The 27,261-nt window shown below is 41.1% G+C and overlaps 1 protein-coding gene across 5 annotated transcripts in view; it reads left to right on the top strand.

Moving 5' to 3' along the window:
- The window catches only part of SHC3 (SHC adaptor protein 3), a 156,552-nt gene that overhangs the window by 99,427 nt on the left and 29,864 nt on the right, over nt 1-27,261 (top strand). For 4 of the 5 annotated variants that reach the window (XR_010841902.1, XR_010841901.1, XM_067041078.1 and 1 more), the window contains 5 exons: nt 1,860-1,986; nt 14,280-14,430; nt 15,389-15,476; nt 18,401-18,559; nt 21,922-22,217. Coding sequence is in view for 3 of the 5 variants with exons in the window: in XM_067041078.1 (XP_066897179.1) it covers nt 1,860-1,986; nt 14,280-14,430; nt 15,389-15,476; nt 18,401-18,559; nt 21,922-22,217 (821 nt within the window). In the remaining 2 variants the exon portion in view is untranslated. The remainder of the gene's footprint in view (nt 1-1,859; nt 1,987-14,279; nt 14,431-15,388; nt 15,477-18,400; nt 18,560-21,921; nt 22,218-27,261) is intronic. The other variant, XM_067041079.1, reaches the window with a different exon arrangement.

Genomic DNA, 27,261 nt, shown 5'->3' with positions numbered 1-27,261 from the left:
TAAAAGAAAAATAAGCTTCACTTTCTTGGCCCGTCCCCAGTTGTTATTCCGTTTCTCCAAAGTACTGGTCAGCAAGTTCTCTTGGCTGGTGCTGATGCTGCGTGGAGGGGGCAGGTGTGGCTGGAAACACAGGGCAGGTGGAGGAGCCAGGTGTCTTTCTCTCACTCTGTCTTAGACTCCTACTTCCTTATTGGCTGGAAAGACGCCTCCACTGCTGTGCATTAATGAACAACCCCATGACTCCAACAGCTGCTTAATATGGCCTTGCTTTGTGCCTAATTGGGTTGATAATAAATATCGGGTTGATAATAAATACCAATAATAACATAAAACAATATCAATACTCAATAATAAAATACAGCTGGGACACCTGTCACCTTGGACAGATCCCTTGGCCATATCTGAGATGGGGCTAATGTATCCAAGGGATTGCACTGCAGTCTGAAGCAGCAATCCGGTTACACTTGCTCTTCCCAGGAAATGCTTGTCCCTGTGTCCTCAGGAGCATGCTCCTTCCTCGAGCCTGGGGAGAGAAGAAGCCTGAGGCCCTCCACCCTAGCAGCCACCATCAGGGTGAGCTCTGTGGTGCCTGGCTGTCTTTGTGCGTGTAGAAGGCGGCATCGTGATGGAAGAGCGGCCAAACTGTGGAGGTGGTGATGTTTCTGTTCCTTCCCTCGCAGTTCCCACCTTAATGAGTCCTCTTTCTGTGCTCGCTTCTCCTGCAGCAGAGGGATGCTTCTGCATCTCCCTAATCACTGCTGGGGAATGGCTACCTCTGTAGCAATGCCTTTCCTCACTGCTGGGCACCCGCTGTGCTCCTGGAGGTACCGCCTGGAAACACAATTGTATCCTAACTGGTGGCAAGAGAAAGGTGGAGTGTGACACATGCATCTGTCATTTACTCCAGGGAGATGCCTTTATCCCATTAGTAACAGAGCATGTCATGCTGGTCATGGGACAACGTGAAGGGGCTGGGACTCTTCTGTGGGATGCCATGGACGTGTGTCTGGGGAGAAGACATTCTACTCTCTTGTAGGGCAGAGATGGGACCTTCTCCGGTGCCTTCCCCCACTCAACCCTCTTTTCTCCAAAGTTTCTGCATGGATTACACCACAGCCTGGCCACCAAGACAGCGGGCACCCCAAAGGGGTTAAGGGTTGCTCCAGGTCTCTGGGGGCCCTCGTCCGGCTGCCAACACCCCTTTTCTGAGAACTGGCATGAATATCCAGTCTTGTCCAGTGTAGATGCAGGTGGCATGTGGTGGGATGATCATGGTGGTAAATTAATATCCCTTTAAACTCATCTTACAAGGTTGTTGATCTTATTGCTTTGAGTTGCCACATCTGCTGGTGACACTTTACTCCCGCTAGGAAGTAAGCAAACAGCTTGCTCTAAGTCCATCTAATACCTGAGGATTCATTCAATAAGAGCCAGTTTAAGTCCATTTGTCAAGCCTCACAGGGTCTTGAAGGGATTCATTTCTTGTTACTATCAGGTTCTTTGTCTTGTTAAGGTTTCCTTCCAAACCCTCTTTCCCTACTAAGTTCTGAGTTGATATTTTATAGACTCTAAAGCAATAGAAGAGCAATCAAGTTGAACTTTAAAATGTTACAACATACTTACAAATAGAACCTTTACTTTTGGAGAGAATAGGCTATTAAGAAATGGATCTCTGTGGTGAAATGGTACCACTGGGGGCTCTCAGGGATTAAGTTGCATGCAGAGCTGACAGGACATGTCATGAAAGGCACCTCCTTGTCCCTCTCTTCTTGCCTAGGCTGCGGGCTTTCACCCTCAGGAAGGAGCCTGGGTAGCTTCAGTGTCTGTCTCTAATGAGCCTGTGTCCCTTGCTCCTACAGCTTGTCACATTCTGGAATGTTGTGATGGGCTGGCCCAGGAGGTCATTGGCTCCATCGGACAAGCCTTTGAGCTCCGGTTTAAGCAATATTTGCAGTGTCCTTCCAAGATCCCCTCTCTCCACGACCGGTGAGTAGCACTGCGGTAGCACTGTGACACCGTTTGCAGTGGGCTCACTGCGTTTTCTGATCTTTCCTCTTAAAAACACTTAAAAGGAGGAAACCACCTCCCCGAGGACTGCTCTGAACAGACACAGTTAATCCCAGGGCTTCCTGGGCCCGGAGACACCTGGCTGGTGCTGGGCCATGGCTCAGGAAACTGACAGATGGAAGCCGACATATGGGCGATGCTCCCAATGTTTAGAAAAACATTTTCTTGAAACTATAGTGACAGTAGCCAAGGTTACAAAAAAACACATTGTAATATGTTTTTGTTCTGTTTCCTCTGCAAGCACGTGGTGTTTCCATATGTTGCCTCCTTGGGTCGGTGTCACCACAGGTTCTACCTGTCCCGTTGTCCTTGTCCTCAGGGTTAGCCAAAGTCCTGATTCAGAGGCTCCCTTCGTGAGGTGCTCCTCTTGGAGTGATGAGCATTGATTCTGCTTTATTGGCTTTCGTAGCTTTCAGACTTGATGGCCTGTGTGGCCCTGGGCAAGTTCTTTAACCAGTCTGGGTCTCAGCAGTTTTCTCTGTAAAATAGGAATAAGAGTGGCTTGGCAGTATTTTAAGTGTTAACTGAAAGAGTAACTGTAAACAGGAATTGTGAGATGTTTCGTTTATTATAAAAAATGTTCAGGGTCTACCTTTGAGTTTCCTTAGGACATAAGAATATTCCATGCAGCATTAAAAAAAAAATAATATGGGGCATGTTGGTTATTCAGTCACCTGTCCTGTTGAAAGCCTATTACAGTGGTGTGTTCGCTGTCAATAAAACTTTATTTCTCCTGAATTTACGTTTTATGTTTTCTCCAACTTCTGCAGCCACATTCCAGGACTTAGTTGTGAAGGCAGTGCCTACCTCTACCTTCATTATTATGTAGTCTCCTTTCATCTCTCTGAAGTCTTCACCTTTCTTGAAAGAGACTTTTAATTTTTTTTTCCTTCATCCACTGGAAAATTTCTGTTAAGACATTCGTTCTGCACGTGCCTGTGAAGGCCCCATTTTTTCCCGGTTGAGAAAGACTTCTGCAAACTCATACAAGTTGTGTGAAAAAAGAGTTAGAAAGTGGAGGGGACACGATAGCCCTTGGCAGGAGAGTGGGTGAACAAAAAGTTCTAAATTTTATATTATAATGGGATGTAGTCATTAAACAGAATCCATCAGTATATGTGTATTACTAGAATTAATCTCAAATACTTTAAATGGAGTGAAAAAGGATATGAACCATCTATGGAAATTTTAAAAACACATAAACAATTGTATATATAGTTTATGGATAAGTGCATGCATATAAACAGTATAAAAACAGGCAAGAATATTACATACCAACTGTAGGACATCTGAGGATGACAGGGACATGGGTAGGCTTTAACTGATTTTGTTAAGTGTATTTCCTCCCTAACATTTTATAACAACAGTGTTCCAATATACAAAAAGCATTGTGCAGGGAACACCCGTATACCCACCGTCTAGATTCTACCATTAACATTTTACAGTTAATATCACGTATTTTTTCATCCAAAGCAAGTTTGACAAGTTTTATTTCTTTAAAGAAAAGGTATCAAATATAGCAAAATGTTCACACTTGTTTAATCTCAGTGGTGGATGTGTAGGTGGCTTTTATATTAATTTAGGCTCTTCTGTACTTTTGAAATGTTGCAAAGAAGTCAAATAAATCCTATTAAAATGATATGTCAAAAAATGAGTGGGGGGAGTTAATTGAACTACCATGCTTCTCCAGGAATATACTTAAGGTATGAAGTCCTGTATATGTTTCTATATAATAAAGTTTGAAGAAGTTTTGGGGAAAGAGAATGAAGTAGAGAGATCTTATCTACCGAGAAAACGTTCAACCCAATATGCAAGTAATGGTATACCGTTTCTAAAGCAGAGCAGGAACAAGGGGACCTGTGTTCCCTGACATCAGTCTCATCTTGTCTGACAAGCTGCTTGTTGTGTCCACTAAGCAGGTCTGAGATCCAGGGAGCAGGTGGGAATGCACCCCCTTCTGTCCCAGCTGGCGACATCCTGGGCCATGAGAGAATGCACTTTGCTTCCAGCTGCCATGTCTCTCTTCCCCTCCCTGCCTTGTTATGGGGACCCTAGACTCTGGAGGACACTGGCCCATTTTCCTTCTAGATTTCCCAGGGGCCAGCAAAACAGGAGGTTCTATTTGTGGGCAGTTCTCCTTGGGTTTTCCGCTCACTTGCTCAGGCCATTTCTCTTCAAATTGGGCATGAGCTGGGGGTATGAGAATTGGCACAGTCAGCTTCTTTGTCCACATTCCTCGGAGTAGAGCTGGGGACAGGTGAGCATGGAGTGAGTGGGGCAGCATTAGGTCCCAGCAAGCTGCCCCAGCATCTCAAAGTTTCATGTTGGTGGCACATGACTTCCTTGTTCCTTCTTCTCTTGCTGCTAGTGAGTGGATGGCTTTACTTATTCGTGGATTATTTTTTTGTTCATTGTATTAATTACTGGGGGAGAGACTCTGTGACCTGGATTCATTGCCCATCTCCAACTGGAAATAAAAAAGAATACTTTTAAATGAATGGGTTTTTTGGTACGGTATGATTTTCCTTAGAAGATTTTTTTCCTCTGATTTTTCTTGCAGAAATCCAAGGTTATTTTCAACACAAACCCAGAGAAGACAATGAAAAAGAATTCAAATGTAGCCAAAGCTCCATTTATTATTTTTTTAAAAATTGATATATAGTTTATGATAAAATTACCCTTTAAAAATATACAGTTCTGTGGTATTTAGTATTGTCAAAGACAGCACAAGTACAATCATCACCACAATCTAATTCCAAAACATTTTTCATCACCCCAGAAAGAAACCCCATACTCATTAGCAGTTACTCCCCATTTTCCAACCCCCTTTCCCCAGACAACCACTACTCTACTTTCTGTCTTTATTGATTTGCCAGTTCTGGACATTTTATATAAATGTTATCATACAATATGTGCCTGACTTCTTTCACTTATTGGAATGTTTTCAAGGTTAATCCATATAGTAGCATGTATCAGTATGGCATTTTTTTTTAGGGCTGAACAATATTCCTTTGTATGCATATGTTACCTTTTGTTTATTCATTCATCCGTTTATGGACATTTGGGTTATTTTCACCTTTTAGTTCTTATGAATAATGCTGCTATGAAGATGTGTACAAGTTCCTGTGTGGACAGATGTTTCAATACTCTTGGGTATATAACTAGGAGATGAATTGCTCAGTCATATGGTAACTCTATGCTAAAATTTCGAGAAACTACCAAACTGTTTTCCAAAGTGGCTGTACCATTTTATATTTTCACCAGCAATGTATGAAAGTTCCAATTTCACCGACATTTGTTATTGTCCGTCATTTTTATTTTAGCTATCCTAGTGAGTACAAAGTGGTCTCTGATTGTGGTTTTGATTTGCATTTTCTTGTTGACTAATGATGTCAAGCATCTTTTCATGTGCTTATTGGTTATTTGTATATCTTCTTTGGAGAAAGGTCTGCTCAAATCCTTAGCTCATTTTTAAGATTGAGTTATTTGTCTTTTTATTGTTGAGTTGTATAGAAGTTCTTTATATATTGTAGATATAAGTCTCTTTTCAGATATATGATTAGCAAATATTTTCTATTTTTTGTGTTGTCTTCACATTTTTTTGATAATGTCCTTTGAAGCACAATAGTTTTTAATTTTGATGAAGTCCAATTAATGTACTTTTTTCTTCAGTTGCTTTTGTTTTTGGTGTCATATATAAGAAACCATTGCCTAATCCAAGGTCATGAAGGCTTACATCTATGTTTTCTTCTAAGTTTTAGCTCTTATTTTCAGGTCTTTAATCCATTTGACTTAATTTTTGTATATGGTGTGAGGTAAGGGTCCAACTTCATTCTTTCACAAATGGCTATCCAGTTGTCACAGCACCACTTGTTGAAAAGACTATTTCACGCATTGAACTGTCTGGGCATCCATGTTGAAATCAATTGACCATAAATGTATGGGTTTATTTATGCACTCTTAATTCTATTCCATTGATTTATATGTCTGTCCTTATGCCAGTACCACATAGCCTTGAATAGTATAGCTTTATAGTTAGTTTGAAATCAGGAAGTATAAGTCCTCCAACTACATTCTTCTTTGTCAAGATTGTTTTCACTATTCTGGGCCCCTTGCAATTTCAAATAAATTTTAGCATAGCTTGTCTACTTTTACAAAAAAGGCACTTGGGATGTTTATAGAGGAGATTGTCTTGATCTTGAATCCATAGACCAATTTGAGGAGTACTTCCATCTTAACAATATTTAGTCTTCCAATCCCTGAACACAGGATGTCTTTCCATTTATTTAGAGTTTCTTTAATTTCTTTCAACAGTGTTTTGTAATTTTCAGTGTACAAGTCTTGCACTTGCTTTGATAATTTTTACTACCAAAAGAATAAATCTTTTATTCTTTTTGATACTATAATAAAAGGAATTGCTTGTTAATTTTATTTTTTCATTGTTAATGTATAAAAATACAATTGATTTTTGAATATTTATTATGTGTCCTGCAAACTTACAGAATTCATTTATTAGCTCTAATCATTTGTGTGTGTGTGTGTGTGTGTGTGTGTGTGTGTGTATTCCTTAGTATTTTTTATGTACAAGATCATGTCCTGTGCAAATAAATTTAGTTTTATTACTTCTTACTTCCTAATTTGAATTCTTTTATTTCTTTTTATTATCTAATTGTCCTGGCTAGAATCTCTAGTACAATGAATAGAGGTGGAAAGACAGGACAACCTTGTCATATTCCTAATTTTAGGAGGAAAGCATTCAGACTTTCACCATTAATTGTGTTCTTAGCTGTGGGCTTTTCATAGATGCTTTTTCAGGTTGAGAAAATGCCCTTCTATTCCAAGTTTTTTGAGGGTTTTTATCACGGAAAAGTGTTGGATTTTGTCAAATGATTTTTCTGTGTCTACTGAGATGAGTATTTGGTATTTGTTTGTGTTCTACTGGTATGACATACTACATTAGTTGATTTTTGAACGTTGAACCAATCTTACATTGCTGGAAGAAATCCCACTCAGTCATGGTGTATGATTCTTTTTGTATGTTGCTGGACTTGGTTTGCTAGTATTTTGTTTTCCATCCATATTCATAAGAGATATTGGTCTGCAGTTTTTTTTTTTTTCTTGTGGTGTCTTTGTCTGGTTTTCATATCAGGGTAATACTGGCATCATAGACTGAGTTTGGAAACTTCTGTCCTCTTCTATTTTTTTGAAAGAGTTATGAAGAATTGCTGTTAATTCTCCTTTAGATGTTAGAAATCACCAAGAAGCCATATGATTCTGGGCTTCTCTTGGGATGCAAGATTTTGATTGCTAATTTAATCTCTTTATCTGTTACAGTTCTGTTTAGATTTTCTATTTCTTCTTCTTTTTTTTTTTTTTTTTTTTTTTTTTTTTGGTATGCGGGCCTCTCACTGTTGTGGCCTCTCCCGTTGCAGAGCACGGGCTCCGGACGCACAGGCTCAGCGGCCATGGCTTACGGGCCCAGCCGCTCCGCGGCATGTGGGATCTTCCCAGACCGGGGCACAAACCCGCGTCCCCTGCATCGGCAGGTGGACTCTCAACCACTGCGCCACCAGGGAAGCTCTTCTATTTCTTCTTGAGTCATTTTGGTAGATTGAGTCTTTGTAGGAATTTTTCCATTTCATCTAGGTTATCTAATTTGTTGGCATATGATTTTTAATAGTTTCTCTTATAATCCTTTTAATTTCTGTGTGGTTGGTAGCAGTCTTTCCTCTTTCCTTCTTAGTTTTGGTAACTTGAGTCTTCTCTCTTTTTTCTTGGTCAGTCTAGCTATAGCTTTGTCAATATTGTTGATCTTTCTAAGAACCAACTCTTGGTTTCATTGCTTTTCTCTATTGATTTTCTACTAACTATTTTATTTATTTCCACATTAATATTTATTATTCTTCCTTCTGATTGCTTTGGGTTTAGCTCTTATTTTCTAGTTTATTAAAGTACAAGTTCAGGTTATTGATTTGAGATTGTTATCATATAGGCATTTACAGTTCATAAATTTCCCTCTAAGCACTGCTTTACGTTCAGCCCATAAGTATTGGTATGTTGTTTTTGTTTTTATTCATCTGAAAGTTTCTTCCAATTTCCCTGTGATTTATTTTCTGATCCATTTGTTATTTAGGCATGTGTTGTTTAATTTCTACATATCTGTGAATTTCCCAAATTTCTTTCTAGTATTGATTTCTGCTTTAATTCCATTATGGTCTGAAAACATATGTTGTATGATTTTAATCTTTAAAAAATTTTGAGTCTTGTTTTGTGGCTTAACATATGGTCTATCCTGGAGAATGTTACATGTGGACTCGAGAAAAATTTATATTCTGTTATTGAATGGAGTGTTCTATAGATGTCTGTTAGGTCTAGTTGATGTATAGTGTTCAATTTTCTATTTCCTAATCTTCTCTCTGGTTGTTCTATCCATTATTGAAAGTGGGTATTGATGTCTTCAAATATTAGTACTGCCCTGTTTCTCCCTTTGATTCTTGCTGCATATAGTTTAGGGTCTGTTGTGAGGTACATATAGCTTTATAATTATTGTATCTTCTTGACTGGTTGCGCTTTTATCTTTGTCTCTAGTAAAAATTTTGTCTTGAAGTCTATTTTGTCCAATATTAGTAGAGTTACCATAGCACTCTTTTGGTTACTGTTTGCATGAAATATCTTTTTACATCCTTTTACTTTCAACCTAAATCTTTAAATCTAAAATGTGTTTTAAATCTAAAATGTCTTTCCATCTAAAATGTGCCTCTTGTAGAAAGCATATAGTCAGATCACATTATCTTAAAAATCCATTCTGCCAATCTTTGTTTTTTAATTGGAGTGTTTAATGTATTTACATTTAATGTAATTACTGATAAATTAGGATTTTACCTGACATTTTGCTCTTTTTTTCTGTATGTGTTATGTCATTTTTTTGGTCCCTTTGTTTCTCCATAATTGCTTTCTTTGGTGTCAAATAAATATTTTATGAGCGAACTCTTTTCATTACCTTGGTTTTTTTTCTTGTTTTTTAACTGTCTTTTTTTTTTTTTTTTTTTTTTTGTGGTACACGGGCCTCTCACTGTTGTGGGCTCTCCCGTTGCGGAGCACAGGCTCCAGACGTGCAGGCTCAGCGGCCATGGCTCACATGCCTAGCTGCTCCGTGGCATGTGGGATCTTCCCGGACTGGGGCATGAACCCGTGTCCCCTGCATCGGCAGGCGGATTCTCAACCACTGCGCCACCAGGGAAGCCCTAACTGTCTTTTAAAAGTTATTTTCTTAGTGGCTGCCTTGGGGATTACAACTAACATCTTAATTTGTAACAATTTAGTTCAGATTAACACTAATTTAATTGCAATAGTATACAAAAACTTTGCTCCTATGTGGCTCTATTTCTTCACCTTCCATTGTGCTGTTATGTTATGAAGATTCCATATTTATACATTGAGTGCTCATCAACACAGGTTTATAGTTATTGCTTTATTCAGTTGTCTTTTAGATCAGAGAAGAGAGGAAAAGAGTTATGGACAAAAACTACATTTATACTTTTTTATACTTATTTTAATATTTGCCTATGTATTTAACTTTACCATTATCCTCTATTTTTTCATGTGACATGAATTATTGTTTAGTGGCTTTCATTTTAGCCTGAAGTACTTCCTTTAGTATTTTTTTGTAGTGCATATTTGTTAGTGATGAATTTTCTAGCCTTTTATTTATCTGGCACTGTTTTAACTTTTGATTCATTTTGAAGGATAGTTTTGCCGGGTACAGGCATACCTCAGAGATATTGAGGATTTGGTTCCAGACCACTGCAATAAAGTGAATATCACAATAAAGCAAGTTACACAAATTTTTTGGTTTCCTAGTGCATTTAGAAGTTATGTTTACAATATACTGTAGTCTATTAAGTGTGCAATAGTATTATGTCTAAAAAATAATGTACACACCTTAATTATCAGTACTTTATTGATAAAAACTTTATTGCTAACCATCATCTGAGCGAGTTGCAACCTTTTTGCTGGTAGAGGGTCTTGCCTCAGTGTTGATGGTCGCTTACTGATCAGGGGTGATGGTTGCTGAAGGTTGGGGTGATGTGACATATTCTTAAAACAAGACAGCAATGAATTTTGCCACACTGATTGACTCTTCTTTTCATGAATGATTTCTCTGTAGCATGTGATGCTGTTTGATAGCATTTCCTTCACAGAATTACCTTCAAATTTGGAGTCACTCCTCTCAAAGCCTGCCACTGCTTATCAAATAAGTCTATATAACACTCTAACCCTTTGTTGTCATTTCAACAATCTTCACAGCTTCTTCACCAGGAGTAGATTCCATCTCAAGAAACCACTCTCTTTGCCCATCCCTAAGACGCAGCTCCTCATCCATTCAATTTTTATCATAACATTCCAGCAATTCAGTCACATCTTCAGGCTCCATTTCTAATTCTGGTTCTCTTGCTGTTTCCACCACATCTGCAGTTACTTCCTCAACTGACGTCTTGAACCCCTCAAAGTCATCCATGAGGGATGGAATTAACTTATTCCAAACTCCTGTTAATGGTGATGATTTTACCTCTTTCCATGAATCATGAGTGTTTTTGATGGCATCTAGAATGGTCAGTCCTTTCCAGAAGTTTTCAATTGACTTTGCTCAGATCGATCAGAGGAATAACTATGTATGGCAGCTACAGGCTTATGAAATGCATTTCTTTTTTTTTTTTTTTTTGTGGTATGCGGGCCTCTCACTGTTGTGGCCTCTCCCGTTGCGGAGCACAGGCTCTGGACGCGCAGGCCTAGAGGCCATGGCTCACGGGCTTAGTTGCTCCGCGGCATGTGGGATCTTCCCGGACCAGGGCACGAACCCGTGTCTTCTGCATCGGCAGGCGGATTCTCAACCACTGCGCCACCAGGGAAACCCTGAAATGCATTTCTTAAATAATAAGACTTGAAATTGAAGTTACTCCTTGATCCCTGGGCTGCAGAGTAGATGTTGTGTTAGCAGACATGAAAACAACATTAATCTCATTGGCATCTCAATTGGAGCTCTTGGGTGACCAGGTACATTGTCGATGAGTAGTAATATTTTGAAAGGAATCTTTTTTCCAAACAGTAGGCCTCAACAGTGGGCTTGAAATATTCAGTTAACCATGCTGTAAACAGATGTGCTGTCATCCAGGCTTTGTTGTTGCATTTACAGAGCATAAGCAGAGCAGACTTAGCATAATTCTCAAGGGCCCTAGAATTTTCAGAATGGTAAACCAGCATTGGCTTCAACTTAAAGTCACCAGCTGCATTAGCACCTAACAAGAGAGTCAGTCTGTCCTTTGAAGTTTTAAAGCCAGGCATTAACTTCTCTCTAGCTATGAAATTCCTAGATGGAATCTCCTTCCAATATGAGGCTATTTTATCTGCACTGAAAATCTGTTGTTTACTGTAGCCACCTTCATTAATTATCTTAGGTAGATCCTCTGGATAACTTGCTGCAACTTCTACATCAGCACTTGGGGCTTTACCTTGCTCTTTGATGTCATGTAAATGGCTTCTTTCTTTAAGCCTCATGAACCAACCTGTGCTAGATTCAAGTTTTTCTTCTGCAGCTTCTTCATCTTTCTTAGCCTTCATAGAGTTGAAGAGAGTTAGACTTGCTCTACATTAGGCTTTGGCTTAAGGTAATGTCGTGATTGGTTTTATATTCTATCCAGACCATTAAAACTTTCTACATATTAGCAATAAGGCTGTTTCACTTTCTTATTCATGCAGTCACTTGGAGTAGCACTTTTAATTTCCTTCAAGAATGTTTCCTTTGCATTCACAACTTGGCTAACTGTTTGGCACAAGAAGCCTAGCTTTTGGACTGTCTCAGCTTTTGACATGCCTTCCTCACAAAGTTTAATCTTTTCTAGCTTTTGATTTAAAGTGAGAGATACATGACTCTTCCTTTCATTTGAACACTTAGGGGCCATTGCAGGGTTATTAATGGGCCTAATTTCAATACTGTTGTGTCTCAGGGAATAAGGAGACCAGAGAAGAGGGATAAAGAAGGGGGAACAGTCAGTTGGTGGAGGAGTCAGAACACACATTTATTGATTAAGTTTGCCATCTTATATGGATGAAGTTTGTGGCACCCCAAAACACTTACAATAGTAACGTCAGAGATCACTGATCACAGATGACCATAACAAATATAAGAATAGTGAAAAAGTTTGAAGTATTGTGAAAATTACCAAAACGTGACACAGACACAGGAAGTGAGCAAATGCTGTTGGAAAAATGGCACTGAAAACTTGTTCAGTGCAGTGTTGCTACAAACCTTCAATTTGTGAAACATGGAAATTGTGAAATCTGTGAAATGCAATGAAATGAAGCACAATAAAACAAGCTATGCCTATATGGAGTTCTTGGTAGATAATCTTTTTCTTTTGGTACTTGGAATGTGACATCTCACTGCCTTCTGGCCTCCATTGGTTCTGATAAGAAATCCACTATTAATATTATTGAGGATCCTTTGTGTATGATGAGCTGCTTCTCTCTTGCTACTTTCATGATTCTTTCTCTTTGGCTTTAATCAGTTTGATTATGAGGTGTCTAGGTTTGAATCTCTTCGTTATTCCCCATTTGGTGAGACAGCATTGTCATGTTTGATTTTTTGTTTCCTTTAGTTCCCAGAACATATTGAAAGTAGCTAATTTAAAGTCTTTGTCTAGTTAGTCCAAAACCTGAGTTTCCTCAGGGACAGTTTTTGTTGATTGCTTTTTTTTCTTGTGTATGAGCCAAATTTTTTTCTTTCTTTGCATCCCATAATTTTTTGTTGAAATTGGAAATTTTAAATACCATGGTGTGACAACTCTGGAAGTCAGATTTCTCCCCTCCTCAGGATTTGTTGTTGCTGTTTGTTGTGGTTGTTTGTTGTAATGACTTTTCTAAACTAACTTAGTAAAGTCTGTGTTTTTTGTCATATATGGCCACTGACAACTCAGCTCAGTTCATTTATTAGACAGCTAATGACTGAAAAGAGATTTCCTTAAATGTCTGAAACCACTAAGTCGCACAGTTTTTGCTGGGGGGTTCTGTGTGTGTGTTGGGGCACTCCTTCAACACTCAGTTAGGCAGCCAACAACTCTGCATTAGCTTTTACTTCCTGCTTGTGCAAAGCTTCAAAGTCAGTCACAGGTGAGAACTAGAGCTTTTTTACATCTTTTCTGAGCAGGAACAGAACCCTGGCCATGAAAACAGCCCTCGTATACATGTAGCCTTCTAGATTGCCAGAATTATGTCAAAGCTTACTATTTCCCAGCTTTTCTTTTAAGCTTTCTGATTAGCTTACTCTTTACCCCAAATGTTATCTACTGTTTCAGGGAGCCACAGTGTTAAAGAAGTGCTTCTAATTGTTTTTGACAAATGACCCTGGGGAAGAAGCTATGTTCCCTGGACAAGCTCAGGTCAAATAAAGACAACCTTTGGAGTGGAGGATTCTAGAGAATGACCAGAAGCGTCATAATGACTGTTCTCTGGGAATAGGGCTTTGAAGGAGCCTCAATGCTCTTTTGCCCCCTCCCATGGCTATTAGGCTGCTGGTTTTCACTGTGACTGTGGGATTTGGGTTTTTAAGGCTACCATGGAGGTGACAATAAAGCAAGTTAAAATGCAACAGAGCTGTTGTTCTGACAGCTGTTTGTGTTTTTTTGTTTGTTTAATGAACACACTCTAGGTTACTACAAGCTTCTGGTTAATTTCCAGAGTTATGAAAAAGTTGATTATGAAACTTTCTTTGCTAGCTTTCTTGTTGCTATTACAGAGGAGAGAATTTTCAGAGGTCCTTACTCTGCCATTTTCCCTGATGTCACTAAATCTCCATTTTAAAGTTAATTTTGTTTTGGGTAAATTTCATAATGTACTAAAATGTGTGTCTATGCCCTGAGAAACTGGTTATACTTACATATAAATTATATTTTTCCTTATTAAAATGTAATTTTAAAAAAGGAATTCTTTCCTGCTTCAAATATGACCAGAATTTTCTAAAGGGTACAACTGTGAATAAGTCAGAGATATTTGGCCAAACCACTCATCCGCTTTATATATATGCCTGAGACCTAGATGGTTAAAGGGGCAGTGACTAAACTCTGCTTTCTGGGGCAACAGTTACTAACATTAGATTTTTTGGTTTTGACTGCAAGCTCAAGTTTTGGCTAAAGTCCCTGAAAATCCTCTTTTAAAAGAATGCAGAGTCTAGATGAGCCATGGACTGAAGAGGAGGGTGATGGCTCAGACCACCCATACTACAACAGCATTCCAAGCAAGATGCCTCCTCCAGGGGGGTTTGTAGATGCTCGACTGAAAGCCAGACCCCACGGTCCTGACACAGCCCAGGTGAGTCTTATACCTTTTTCCTTGGATGGTGGCTAAATGAACTTTCCTTTTGCTTTCTTCAACTTTATTTTCAGGTCCAGACAGAAAAACTCACAAACTTTATCCCCTTGAATTTCACAAAGCAGACAAGTAGGGGAAGCTTTTGTTTTAATGTCAAATGCCTTGGAGCTATATTGTGATTCCTGAGTCTGGGAGTTCCCTCTTCATCCTAGCACAAATCCCATTCTACTGTGAACTTAATGAGGAAAAGAGAGAGAGTTCAAGACTTCTAAAAGGCCTGGGGTGCTTTGGGTTCTCTGAAAGGAGAGTGGATGTACGCCTTTCATGAGATTTTTTGAGTTTTTCTGTTTTGCTTATTTCCCTGATTTTCCCTCTAACTCGAAATTCTAGTAAGGCGTTCGTTTTCTAGAGTTATGGTATCTCCATGATATCTCTTCACTATAGGGAATTTTTTGATGTCACCTACCTTATGTGAATGACGATGACACCAATGAAAGTGGCAAATAACATTGAAACCAAGTGTCAGTAACTCTAACACTGAGAAGGAATCAGCAAGGTGGACTTGCCAAGGCATGAATGGTTATGGATGTATGTGCTGGGTGGGAAGTATGTTCTGACACATAGATAATCTTTAACTGAAATCTATTTTAGGTCATGTTGAGTGATGTGGCTACATGTAAAAGAGCTCAATTTATGGTCACGCTTAGGGAAGGTATGTGGGGGGTTATGAAAACAGGGGGCATTTGTAGTTTTGATGAGATACAGCCTCTTTCTCACACGCACACAAACTTATTCCCCAAATCCTAATGCCAACCGAGAGGCATGAAGGAAAAATTGGGTGTAATAAGCATGCAATCCATTGGCCATTGAAGGCCCTTCTCCTGTACTGTGGCTTTTAAAGATGCAGAAACAAGAAGAGGATGACTTTTTCACTCTGTGTATTTACATATGTCTATAGTTTGCAGGAAAAGAGCAAACCTACTACCAGGGGAGACACTTAGGAGACCCGCTTGGCGAAAACTGGCAGCAAACAGGTGAGAGGCAAGGTGAGGTGGACGAGAAACATAAAAAATACTTTTCGAAAGTGACGTGCTCCCTAGTGGGTAGTTCCTCTCCTGTGGAGTGTGGCAAAGTGACCCACTGGAAATACTTGCTGTGGGTGTGGCTGCAGGTTCCCAGCCAGTCGGGCATGTCTGAGGGCACACATCAGATGATGGCGCCCCTGGCACCAGGACCAGCTCACTGCCCCCACCCGCCCCAGTGCTTCCTGCACCCGGAGAATTTCCTCCTAAGGCCTTTCTCTGGCAGGAGGGCTTGCCTGCCCGGGGGCTGAGGAATTCACCTCCCCAGGGCCACCTGCACCCATTTCAAACGGGGCTGGCTTGGGAGACTGTGGGGCGGGCTCTGTGGTGTCCCTCAGCTCCTCAGCAGGGCTGAATCCCCGTGGCTCCCAACAGTAGCTTGTAGCTTTCCCTTCCTTCCCTCACCCCTGCCTTCCCTCTCCAGGGTCAGCTTCAGGAAGAGCAGAGCAATGCCGGCCCTTGGCAGAGACAGTACCAGGGATACAAATCCCTCACAAGCCCTGGGTCCTGTTAGAGGACACTTCCACCTCTTATCCAACCTCTTAGCACGCACCCAACTCCCACATTAAAAATTATATGGCTATTTAAGGACTATTTAGTTTAACCGCTAGCATGTCTCTATTCTCTAGACAGTTATTTCTACACATACATATATATGTGTGTGTGTATGTATACATACATTTTAAAAGTCTCTTTTAATTTTACACTTTTTCCCACCTCAAACATTTCTATAGCTTTCAATAGCTCTGGGGCCCTGACTACTGACTGTTCAGGGCCTGGAGGAGATGGAGTGACAAATGAGCTAAGATCCAATGTACACTTCTGGGTATAGAAATTTCCATTTGTTAGTCTAACATTAAGGCTTTTCCATTCATTATTGCCATTTGCTCTGGCGAGTAATTGACAATATATTTTTAAAATTTCCCCCTGATGAAAGAATTTCATGTCTCGCCTGCCCCAGCTGAAAGGTGATCCATCCATACTGCCCAGCCAATAATCCATAAAACCCAGTCAGTACACCAAATGGCTGTATCTCAGAATAAGATGGAAATAGCACATTAAAGTTATAACTTTGCCAGAGGCACTTTTTTTAACATTTTTCATCTTTGCTCTATATACATTTAAAAAGTATTATACAGCAATTACATACATAGACATATAACTGCTAAAGACTAAAGGAGACACATTACTTACATGAGATACTTACTCTATTGAAAATTCATCAGGTTTATTTGAAAATGAGGTCTTTCTAAATTTTTATTTATTTATTTATTTATTTATTTTTGCGGTACGCAGGCCTTTCACTGTTGTGGCCTCTCCCGTTGCGGAGCACAGGCTCCGGACGCGCAGGCTCAGTGGCCATGGCTCAGGGGCCCAGCCGCTCCGCGGCATGTGGGATCTTCCCGGACTGGGGCACGAACCCGTGTCCCCTGAATTGTCAGGCGGATTCTCAACCACTGCGCCACCGGGGAAGCCCCAAGGTCTTTTTTTATATTCAAGTTATTCCAGCCAGATCAAGAACAGAACAGTGTCAGAAGTTCACCAGAGCAAAAATGAGCCTTACACAAGTTCTTGTGTAAAGAGAATGAATAAATTTCAAGTTCTTATTTGTAAGCAATAAATACATTTTCCATAGAACAAATACAAATGTTCTGTATTGATCTGCTGGCAGCCATTTTCCCTAAATGAAACTGAACTCTGGGTACCAACACCAGGGAGGGTGTGTCTCCCTGCCCCCGACTCAGCACCTGCCAATGTCTGAAGTGGGAAAGGGCTGTCATCAGCAGCTTATTCACTGGGCTTTCGATCTTTTTAAAGATTAGTTTGTAAAGTTGTTTTTACAGACTGAGTTGTCTGCAGTTCATACAGACGTCTGAACGGCAGATAGTCATCACTGAGCCAGGACTCGTAGTGCAGGAACAACCAGTGATGCATAGAAACCACGTCCAGGGAGAGGAGTAGACACAGATCAGGAATTTGTGGAGAGGCTCCCCAGAAACGGGATTTTCGCAGGACACCTGCATTCTCACGCTTACAGGCCAGAGACAGTGGTGCTGCCCAAAGTCCTTCAGTGGGCTCTTGGGAAAGCGTCTCCAAAAGCCCTGAACCCACTCTTGCCAGCTGCATTGAGCCGACTTCCACAGCCCAGCACTTGGAGAGGGGACCTCTCTCCAGGCCTAAGGCGATCTTGAGAGTGTCTTTGGAAAACTGTTAGAAACAGCGGTCCCATACAAAGAATCAGATAGTGGATCAAGCAGGGAGACATCCTTCATCGCCTCAGGCAACAAGAGCAGGGACAGCCTGACCCTGCCTTGACAGAGTCTTGGTCCGGTTGGGAAGTCCCATGAAGGCACAAGCCTGACTCTGTTTTATAAGGAAGGTACCTCATTCATTAGGAAGTAACGTTCTAATAAAATGGGGTCACAGCACCTGCACTGCATTTCTAATGGAGTTAAGATATGAAGCATCCCCTACACTTGAAAAAAGAGCAATGAAAATAAGGCCCCTTGGTCTTCTGCTCAGTTATTTTGATCTCAGGCCTTTGCAAAGGGGATGAGGAGGCTGAGGCAGATTCTGCAGCAGGCGTGCCCCCCCGCTGCTCCCCCCAGCCCAGGTCAGAGGTGCCTAGGGTCTTGGTAAGGCTCCTAACCTTCACGGCATCCATCATCCTGGGCCAGTAGGTCCCATTTTGACAGGAAGGAGTGGAGAGCATCCTAGCAGAGTACAATAGGGTGTGAGAGGGTCAGAGAGGAGATTTAACGGATGGGCATCTGAAAGAAGGATCTTCTTATGAATGGGCTAAAGGAACTTTTCTGTGAATCACTGGGTAGCTTGACGTGAATAGCATTATGATCAGAAGAGAAAAGATAGCTGTTTTCTTGTTGCAGGGTCCTTGGACATCTACAGCATGCCGGAAAGGAAATCGCATGTGGCCCCTACAGGAGAAGCCCCCACCTATGTCAACACCCAGTGCATCCCTCTGCAGGCTGGGCTGGCCGCGGGCAGCAGTGCAGAAAGCAGCCCACGGAAAGACCTCTTTGACATGAGTGGGTTTCCATTTGCCACTGGATTTTTCCCTTTTGAGGCTGTTTTTTTACATTGTCTTTTGTTTGAAATCTGTGCAATTACTGAATTTTCTTCTAGTGGGGTTTAGATTAATGACACTGATAAGCTGTATTTTTCTGGGTTATGATTGAGCTTTTCAAGGCTTTGAACTTGGCCAACCCCTGCTTTGGAATTACAACCTTCTCTGCAGTCCAGAGGCAAAGCAGCTTCCCCCTCTTTTTTAAAAAAAATTAATTAATTTATTTGGCTGTGTTGGGTCTTAGTTGCAGCACATGGGATCTTCGTGGTGGCATGCGGATTTCTCTCCAGTTGTGGCATGCGGGTTCCAGAGCACACGGGCTCAGTAGTTGCAGCATGCAGGCTTAGTTGCCCCATGGCATGGGATCTTAGTTCCCCGACCAGGGATCAAACCCACGTCTCCTGCATTGGAAGGCAGATTCTTAACCACTGGACCACCAGGGAAGTCCCCCCACCCCCATTTTATAATTGACTTTGCTCTTGAAGATCGTATTGAGACAAATGATACACATAAATGCATTCATTTATTTATTCACTTAGGTATTAATTGGATATTGTGTGCCAAATACTGTATCAGTTTTAAGGATGCCAAGATGAAATGGCTTGGCCCCTGTTTTCATAGAGCTCTTAGTCTGTTGAACAAAACTAACAAATAAGCAAGAAATTGTAATATGCCCTCTTGTTTGCCTACACACACTCACTTTCCCTCTCACTTTTTCTCTTTCTCTCTCCCCTTCTTCCTCTCTACTGAACATCTATCATGTGTCAAATACTAGTCTACTTACTGGGGATATACAGGAAAACCAAATAGACAAAGTTCCTACTCTCATGAAGTTTAAATAACCACCATGTGTTACAGGTAGTGACAGATACTCTGATGAAAAATAAAATGGGATGAGAAGAGTAACCACAAACTACTGTTGATTACACTGTAGTATGATGTGTACCATGGACCTCTGTTTGGCATATAGATTGGGAAAAATAAATCATCCGTGAACTGATTAATGAAAGTGTAAATTGTTGTTAAGGAATTTTGAAAGAGCCTCCCAAGCTCACAAACAGCTTTACATCCCCAAATTTCTTTGTCAATTTCCTTGAGAATTTTACAGGCTGAAGAGGGAGGGAGAGGAGACTAGCACGTAGTGAGTTTCTACCACGTGGCTAGGCGCTTATTATTTTATTTAATTTTTGCAATAGTCCTATGGGTAGATATTATTATTACCATTTTATAGAGGAGGAAGCAGAGAACCCTAGAGGCTTGGTACCTTCACTGCTGGTTCACCACATACAATACATACCTGGTATTGTATGTGGGTGAAGACAGGGCTGAGTGCTTTTATAAACAGGCTGCACCATGACAACAAAAGTCTATTTTTCCCCAGAATGGGACACTGGACTCCCATTCTGATTTTAAAAATCACCAGAGCCAGAAGAACTGTAGAATCATCTAGTCTAATCTCTTCATTTAAAAAAATGTGGAAATAGCCCAGGAGGTATGAAGCAACTTCTCAAGATGCAGAGCAAAGTGGTAGCTCCAGTTGTAACAATATCTCCCAACTTCAGTTTAGTAGTTGTATTTATGGTCAGACAATTTTCACTGTTTAATTTAGTCAATATACCAGTGACTCCTGGCCCCAGAGCCTGAGGAGAGTTAGACTGGGCTGGGGTTTGAGATGGGAAAAATGAAAGCCGGCCCTCCCTTTTTTCATCCATCAATTTCTACTCCTACTCCCAAAACTAGAGAAGAGGAAACCGAAAGTATAAAGAGCCCTGAAGAGGCTAGTATCTATTGAAAAGTGTGGAAAAATAGACCTAGCACTCTGTGTTTATCTTGAACCACTATAGCTAAATAATGATGGTGGTAGTGGTGCTGATGGTGATGGTGATGGTAATGGTGATGGTGCTGATGGTGATGGTAATGGTGATGGTGGTGATGGTGATGATGTTAATGGTGGTAATGAAGGTGATAATAATGATAAGATGGTGATAGTGGTGTTGGTGGTGATGATGATGATGGTGACAATGTTGATAGTGATGGTGATGATGTTGATGGTAGTGGTGGGGCTGAGGTGATGGTGATGATGATGGTGATGATGATGTTGTGGTGATGATGGTGTTGGTACAGAAACAGAATACAAATTTTCAACTACTCCAGGTAATCAGGGAAAAAGTAGAATAAAAAGAGAAAATCTACAAACATAATTTTAGCCCGTAGTTTTAACCTCTTTTTTGCCCCAAATCTGTAAATCATTTAACAAGTGTCAAAATGATTTAGTTTTGGTTTCCTTTATTCACTTCACTTCTGCCCATTCTCTACCAACATTTAGCAAACTGGTCTGATTTTACAGCACTCACTGAATATTTATGGGTACAAACTATGTCCCAGGAACAATGTTGGACTAGAAGGATGTAACTGTGCCCAGGAGAGAACGATTCTTGTTCTTGTGGTACTTGCATTGTAGCAGGTTGGCAGCGGGGTCCTAAATAATCATCAGAACGCCTTACACTTGTGGGGCACTGTAGGCATTTTTCAGAGTGCTGTTGTACATATTACTTTGTTTGAAAATCGAACATTGAGATTTAATTAGATGAGCCTGGTGACTTCTCTTACCGCTGATATTTGTTGCTGTTAGAGCCATGGCCTGCAGTGAGAAGTGTGTTCTGAAGGGCATAAAGTCAAGCTCAATCTCAAACACTCACTCACACAAGAGCCTTTTTCTGCAGGGAAACAAGTGAAGATCAAGGGGAGGTAGAGCTCCTAGCCTGGGGCAAGTCACACAAAAGGCGCCCAATAAATGTCAGTTTTCTTCTCTTTGAAGAATTCACCTAATACAAAAATTCTGAAAGAAACATTTGTTGGGCTGGGTTTCAGTTTTGCATGAAATCAAAAGCTTGCAACTTGTCTTTTCCTTTGTGTATTTTCTTTGGTATTGGCAGGTTTTTATTCAGAAGAGAACACATTTGGTGAAGAGGCTAGACAATGTTCCAGAGAAAGTAGATGGCATGTAATATTCATGGCCTCTTGCAGCGTGCAAAAATGGAGTGATGCTAACTAGTGAGGCAAAGGGTGTGCTTGAGTCTTTGGCACAAGACACAATGCCCAGCTGTCTTGGGAAAGCAGACTCATCAGAATGAGTCATGCCAAGATTTGGGCTTTGCTTTCAAATGCTTGTTATGATGAGTCTTGTTGTATTACCAGCCAGTCATTTCTCTCTACTTCTTTTTTTCTGGTAGAAGTTGCCTTTGCATTTCCAGCCCTCACATTGTACTGTTTATCATTTGTTCTCCTTGGGATTGACGTGTTGCTGGCAAATGTTGTTGGCAGAACCTTTTGAAGATGCTCTCAAGAACCAGTCCTTGGGGCCCGTGTTGAGCAAGGCAGCCTCCGTGGAGTGCATCAGCCCTGTCTCACCCAGAGCCCCGGATGCCAAGATGCTGGAAGAGCTGAAAGCAGAGCCTTGGTACCAGGGGGAGATGAGCAGGAAGGAGGCAGAGGGGCTACTGAAGAGAGATGGAGACTTCCTGGTCAGGAAGAGCACCACCAACCCAGGCTCCTTTGTCCTCACTGGCATGCACAACGGCCAGGCCAAGCACCTGCTGCTCGTGGACCCGGAAGGCACGGTGAGCACAGGGTGGAGTGTGGCCTGCACTGGCCAGCCTCCCTCCGACAGTCTACCCTGGGTCACTGCCCTGGGGACCACTTTCCCTCCTCTACTCCCATATGCCTACTGAGTCCTGCTGGTCACTCCTCCAGGGCCCTGGAGACCAGGCCCAGAGGACTTATGCTTTCAGGCCAGAGCCAGGCTACAGGAGCCCATGGTCATGGCCCCCTGTGCAAGTTATAAAACTTGGAAATCCCCAGGGCCCAGGTTGAAAGCCTTAATTCTCATTTTCTTTAAAATAAATACAAAAACTGAGAAAGTTTTCCTTCCAAATACATTCATAGTGCACAATGAAGTACAGGGCTCCTGGGCTTTTCATATTTACCTCAAATATCTCTACAAGTTGAATCACCAGTTTTTGTTCGCAGGCTATGAAATGTGATGAAGCAGTAAGTAAGCCTCCTATGAATTAGTCTCTTGCTTTCCCACCCAGAGAAGTAATACCTCATGACAGTGATTTGGGCTCTTCCTGGCAGTACAGTTGTATCTGAATAATTCTATGGGGTTGACTGAATATACCATCTTTCAGTCAATAAATAAATTTGACTTCACCCTGGCACAGTCCAAGAATTACTAAGTTTAATAAATGTAGTTACCTTAGCCTAACCATTGAGTAAATTCCAGGATTGTTGTTTAAAATTTTTTTATCCAGTGAAAACAAAGCAGCAGGTAGAGTTATCTCAATAGTGGTTAAGAACATTGTGTTTTTAAAAAATTTTATTGACGTGTAGTTGATTTACAATGTTGTGTTAATTTCTGCTGTACAGCAAAGTGACTTAGTTATGCATATATATATATATATTCTTTTTCATAATCTTTTCCATTATGATTTATCACAGGATACTGAATATAGTTCCCTGTGCTATACAGTAGGACCTTGCTGTTTATCCATTCTATATATACTACTTTGCATCTGCTAAACCCAAACTTCTAATCCTTTCCTCCCCAACCTCCCCTTCCCCTTGGCAGCCACAAGTCTGTTCTCTATGAAGGACATTGCATTTTTTTTTTTTTTTTTTTTTTTTTTTGGCGGTACGCGGGCCTCTCACTGCTGTGGCCTCTCCTGTTGCGGAGCACAGGCTCCGGACGCGCAGGCTCAGCGGCCATGGCTCACGGGCCCAGCCGCTGCGCGGCACGTGGGATCTTCCCAGACCTGGGCACGAACCCGCGTCCCCTGAATCGGCAGGCGGACTCTCAACCACTGCGCCACCAGGGAAGCCCGACATTGCATTTTTTGATTGACAGGTAGGGATGAAGACAGTCTTCAGCTGGACTTGGACACAATTTAACTGTGTGTGTTTGGGGAAAGAGGCGGTGTTACCTGAGATGATTTGTTGCCTCAGGTGTCTAGACTAAGTTGCCTGCACACCTCAGCTCCCTAGACCTCGGCACCTTCTCTTCTCTTCCACTCTCCAGCTGGGCAACCACTCCCCGTGAATGTAACATATATCCAATTCACCTTCTTTCGTTGTGTGGATGTTTTTTACATATACACACACCAGGGAAAATAACATATTTTGTGTTTGTGTGTTTCAGAAATTTGCAAACATGATGTTATTCCACAGATCATTTCTTTCTTTTTCCCTTCGGTACATGTTTTTAAGATGTCAGTGGTGCCTTCCGTATACTGAATTGTTACCTAGGTGGGCCACCTGGGGCTCACTGGATACCCCGTCTGCACATCACTTCCTGAGCTCTCTTGTGAAGGATTGAAAAACTGAGGGTGCTGCAAACCTCGTGCCTGTTTCCCCTGCACCTGGGATGGTGTCTCTGGGGCATATTCCAGGAGTGTTTGATCACAGGATGTACATACATTTAATGTCATCAGGGGTTGCATCTGCTTGCAGAATGGCTGGGCTACTGACATGCACAGCAGCAGAATGTGAGGGTCCCACACCCACCCCTTCTCTAGTTTTGCTAATCTGGTGTGGGTGGGGAGTGAAGTGATGTCTCATTGTTTGCTGTGCAATTCTTTGATTGCACTTTTAACAGGTTTCTCCATAAATTTTATGTTCCTATCTTTCCCCCATGTTTCTCTTTTAATCTTCTTATTGAGTTTTCTTGAGTTTATTCCAGCAATAGAATCTCCACATGTACTCTCCCACATCTTCACCTATCAGACAGTTTTGTCTGGGACATTTTTCATCAGATAAAAGTCTTTTTTTGGGGGGAATGTAGCTGAATCCATCAATTTTCCCCTTTATGGTTTATAGTTTTGAGTTTTAAAAGGTTTCTCACCTACAAATCACAGATGTACGGTACTCTGTATTTTCTCCTACTAGCTTTATTGTTTGTCTTTCACATTTACCTTTCAATTCCAACTGAAGTTACTTTGGAAGATGATATAAGATAGGACCCAACTTTTTTTTTTTTTTTTTTTTTGCGGTACGCGGGCCTCTCACTGTTGTGGCCTCTTCCATTGTGGAGCACAGGCTCCGGACGCGCAGGCTCAGCGGCCATGGCTCATGGGCCCAGCCGCTCCGCGGCACGTGGGATCTTCCCGGACCGGGGCACGAACCCGCGTCTCCTGAATCGGCAGGCGGACTCTCAACCACTGTGCCACCAGGGAAGCCCAGGACCCAACATTTTAAAAATCGCCATGTAGGGCTTCCCTGGTGGCGCAGTGGTTGAGAGTCCGCCTGCCGATGCAGGGGACACGGGTTCGTGCCTCGGTCCGGGAAGATCCCACATGCCGCGGAGCGGCTGGGCCCGTGAGCCACGGCCGCTGAGCCTGCTCGTCCGGAGCCTGTGCTCCGCAATGGGAGAGGCCACAACAGTGAGAGGCCCACCTAGCACCAAAAAAAAAAAAAAAAAAAAAAAAATCGCCATGTAGTGAGCCAATTCTCCTGTCACTATTTACCAAATAATTCATCTTTTCTCTGTGGTAGTGTTGCTCCTTCTATTACACACTAAGTCTCTGTGTCATGGGTCTGTTTCTGGACTCTCAGTTTTGTTCTGCTGATTTGACTGTCTGTTCCTTGTGCAAACTCCATACTACTTTAGTCGTTACGGCTTTAAACTGTCTTAATATCTGGTGGTGTGCGTCCTTCCTCTTGAGTCTCCTTTTTATAAGTTGTCTTAGCTATTCTCAGACCTTTATTCTTTGTTCTGATTTTAGATTCAGTTTATCAAGTCACCAAAAATACATGCTGAGGCTTCGATAGGACTTGCACTGAATTTGCATATTAATTTGGGGCGAGCTGACATTTTTTAATATTAAATCATCACCTCCATGAACATGGCATGTCTCCACTTATTTAGTTTTAAGATGTCTTTTGTTAGAATTTTAAAATTCTCTCCAGAAAGTTCTTCTGTTTCCATTGTTAGGTTACTTCCTAGGGTGTCTAGTTTTAGTTCCTGTTGTAAGTGGTATGTTATTTTTTATCATTTTTTCTCAGTAGTTGTTGCTGCAGGGAGAGGAAAGTAGTGTGATCTTGAGCCTGGAAATTTTGCTGATTGTGGTCGTTTTACTGGACCAGCGGTCATTGACATTGCAAACGCTCAGTTTTTTCGCCTGCCTTCCAATCCCAGACCTTAGAGGGCACCTTTAAGCATTGGCCAGGAGAGGGCGCCCTTGTTCAGTTTCCAACCTGAAGGAATGTTTGAGGGTTTTTTTGTTCCCTTAAGGATGATGTAAGCTTTTGGTAGATATCCTTATCAACCTAAAAGACTTCATTCATTCATTCACTCAACAAATATGTACTGGATGACTACTAATCCAGGCATTGTTTTTGGCACCTGGGATATGTCCGTGAGCCAGTTAATTAAGGGCAATCTCTGCTCTCATTACCTATTTATACATATTAATTGCCCAACTACTTTTATCATGTATAGGTATTGAACTTTATCAAATGCTTCTTCAGCAGCTTTTGAGATAATGCCATGATTTTTTTCCTAAAGTCCATTCATGTGGGAAATTACACAGGTAGATTTTTCTGATGTTGCATCCTGGCATAAACCCTGCTTGGTCTTGACATACTAATCATGGATTTGGAGTCCTAATATTTCATTTAGGATTTTTTCAGGCACAGTTCATAAGAGAAATCTGTCTTCATTGTCTTTGCTTCCTTCGCTTGTGTGTGCTCATCTGGTTTGGGTGTCAAGATTATGTGGTTATACACACCTCTTACAATGATCTAGGCTTACTCAGGTCAGAGGAGACTTCCCCCACCATTTTACCTCAAATAGAATCCCCTAGATACCCCCTGTTTCTTTACCCTGATTTATTTTTACCCTTAAGCACTTATTACAAACAAGCACTCGTCTATTTGCTAATTTGTTTATTATTTCGTTTCCCCCACAAGACTATAATCTCCATGAGGGTAGCAGTCTTGTTCACTGCAGTATTTCCCACCATCTAGAATAGTGCCTGGCACATAGCTGGTGTTCAATAAGCATTAGATAACTGAATACATAAATCAACCTCAGGCTTTTTCAGGTTAGGTGGTTGAGGACCGAAGAAGGTGACCTGGGGTCACAAATGAGATTTTCTACACAGACTCAGTCCAGAGTTCTTTCCATTTGCATTGGCTGCCTATTAAATTAGTTGTAGTTATCTAAAGGAAAATAGGAGGGAAATAGAAATCTTATGAGAATATAAGTATTTCAGTTGAAAATTTTAGGTAGTTTTTTAAAGTTAAAATTTAGCTAAATTATACCCTCTTATAGATCAAAGACGATTAATTTTTTTGTTCACTCAGTCCTTATAGACAAAAAGATGATTTACAAAAGATACGTACTACTACTAATATATTATACATTCATGAACCAGTATCAAGATAATATAGAAGACATTGTTTGAGCAAGCCCAAACACCCCAAGCTGTGCTATCTCTACAGCTTTAATTTTGGGGGAGAAATTTGCAGTATGGTTGGGAAAATCTGTAAATCACACCTACTAATAACTGTTCTTTTGGGGGGCTTTTTGTTGGATCTGATTATCTAGCTTAATTGATCCTATGGAGGACAGCTTTAGCTGAAAAAGAAAATGGAAATGAAAGACTT

Source organism: Kogia breviceps, chromosome 8 (assembly GCF_026419965.1).
Source record: "Kogia breviceps isolate mKogBre1 chromosome 8, mKogBre1 haplotype 1, whole genome shotgun sequence".
Taxonomy (NCBI): Eukaryota; Metazoa; Chordata; class Mammalia; order Artiodactyla; family Physeteridae; genus Kogia; species Kogia breviceps.
This window is presented reverse-complemented; position numbering and strand designations above follow the sequence as displayed.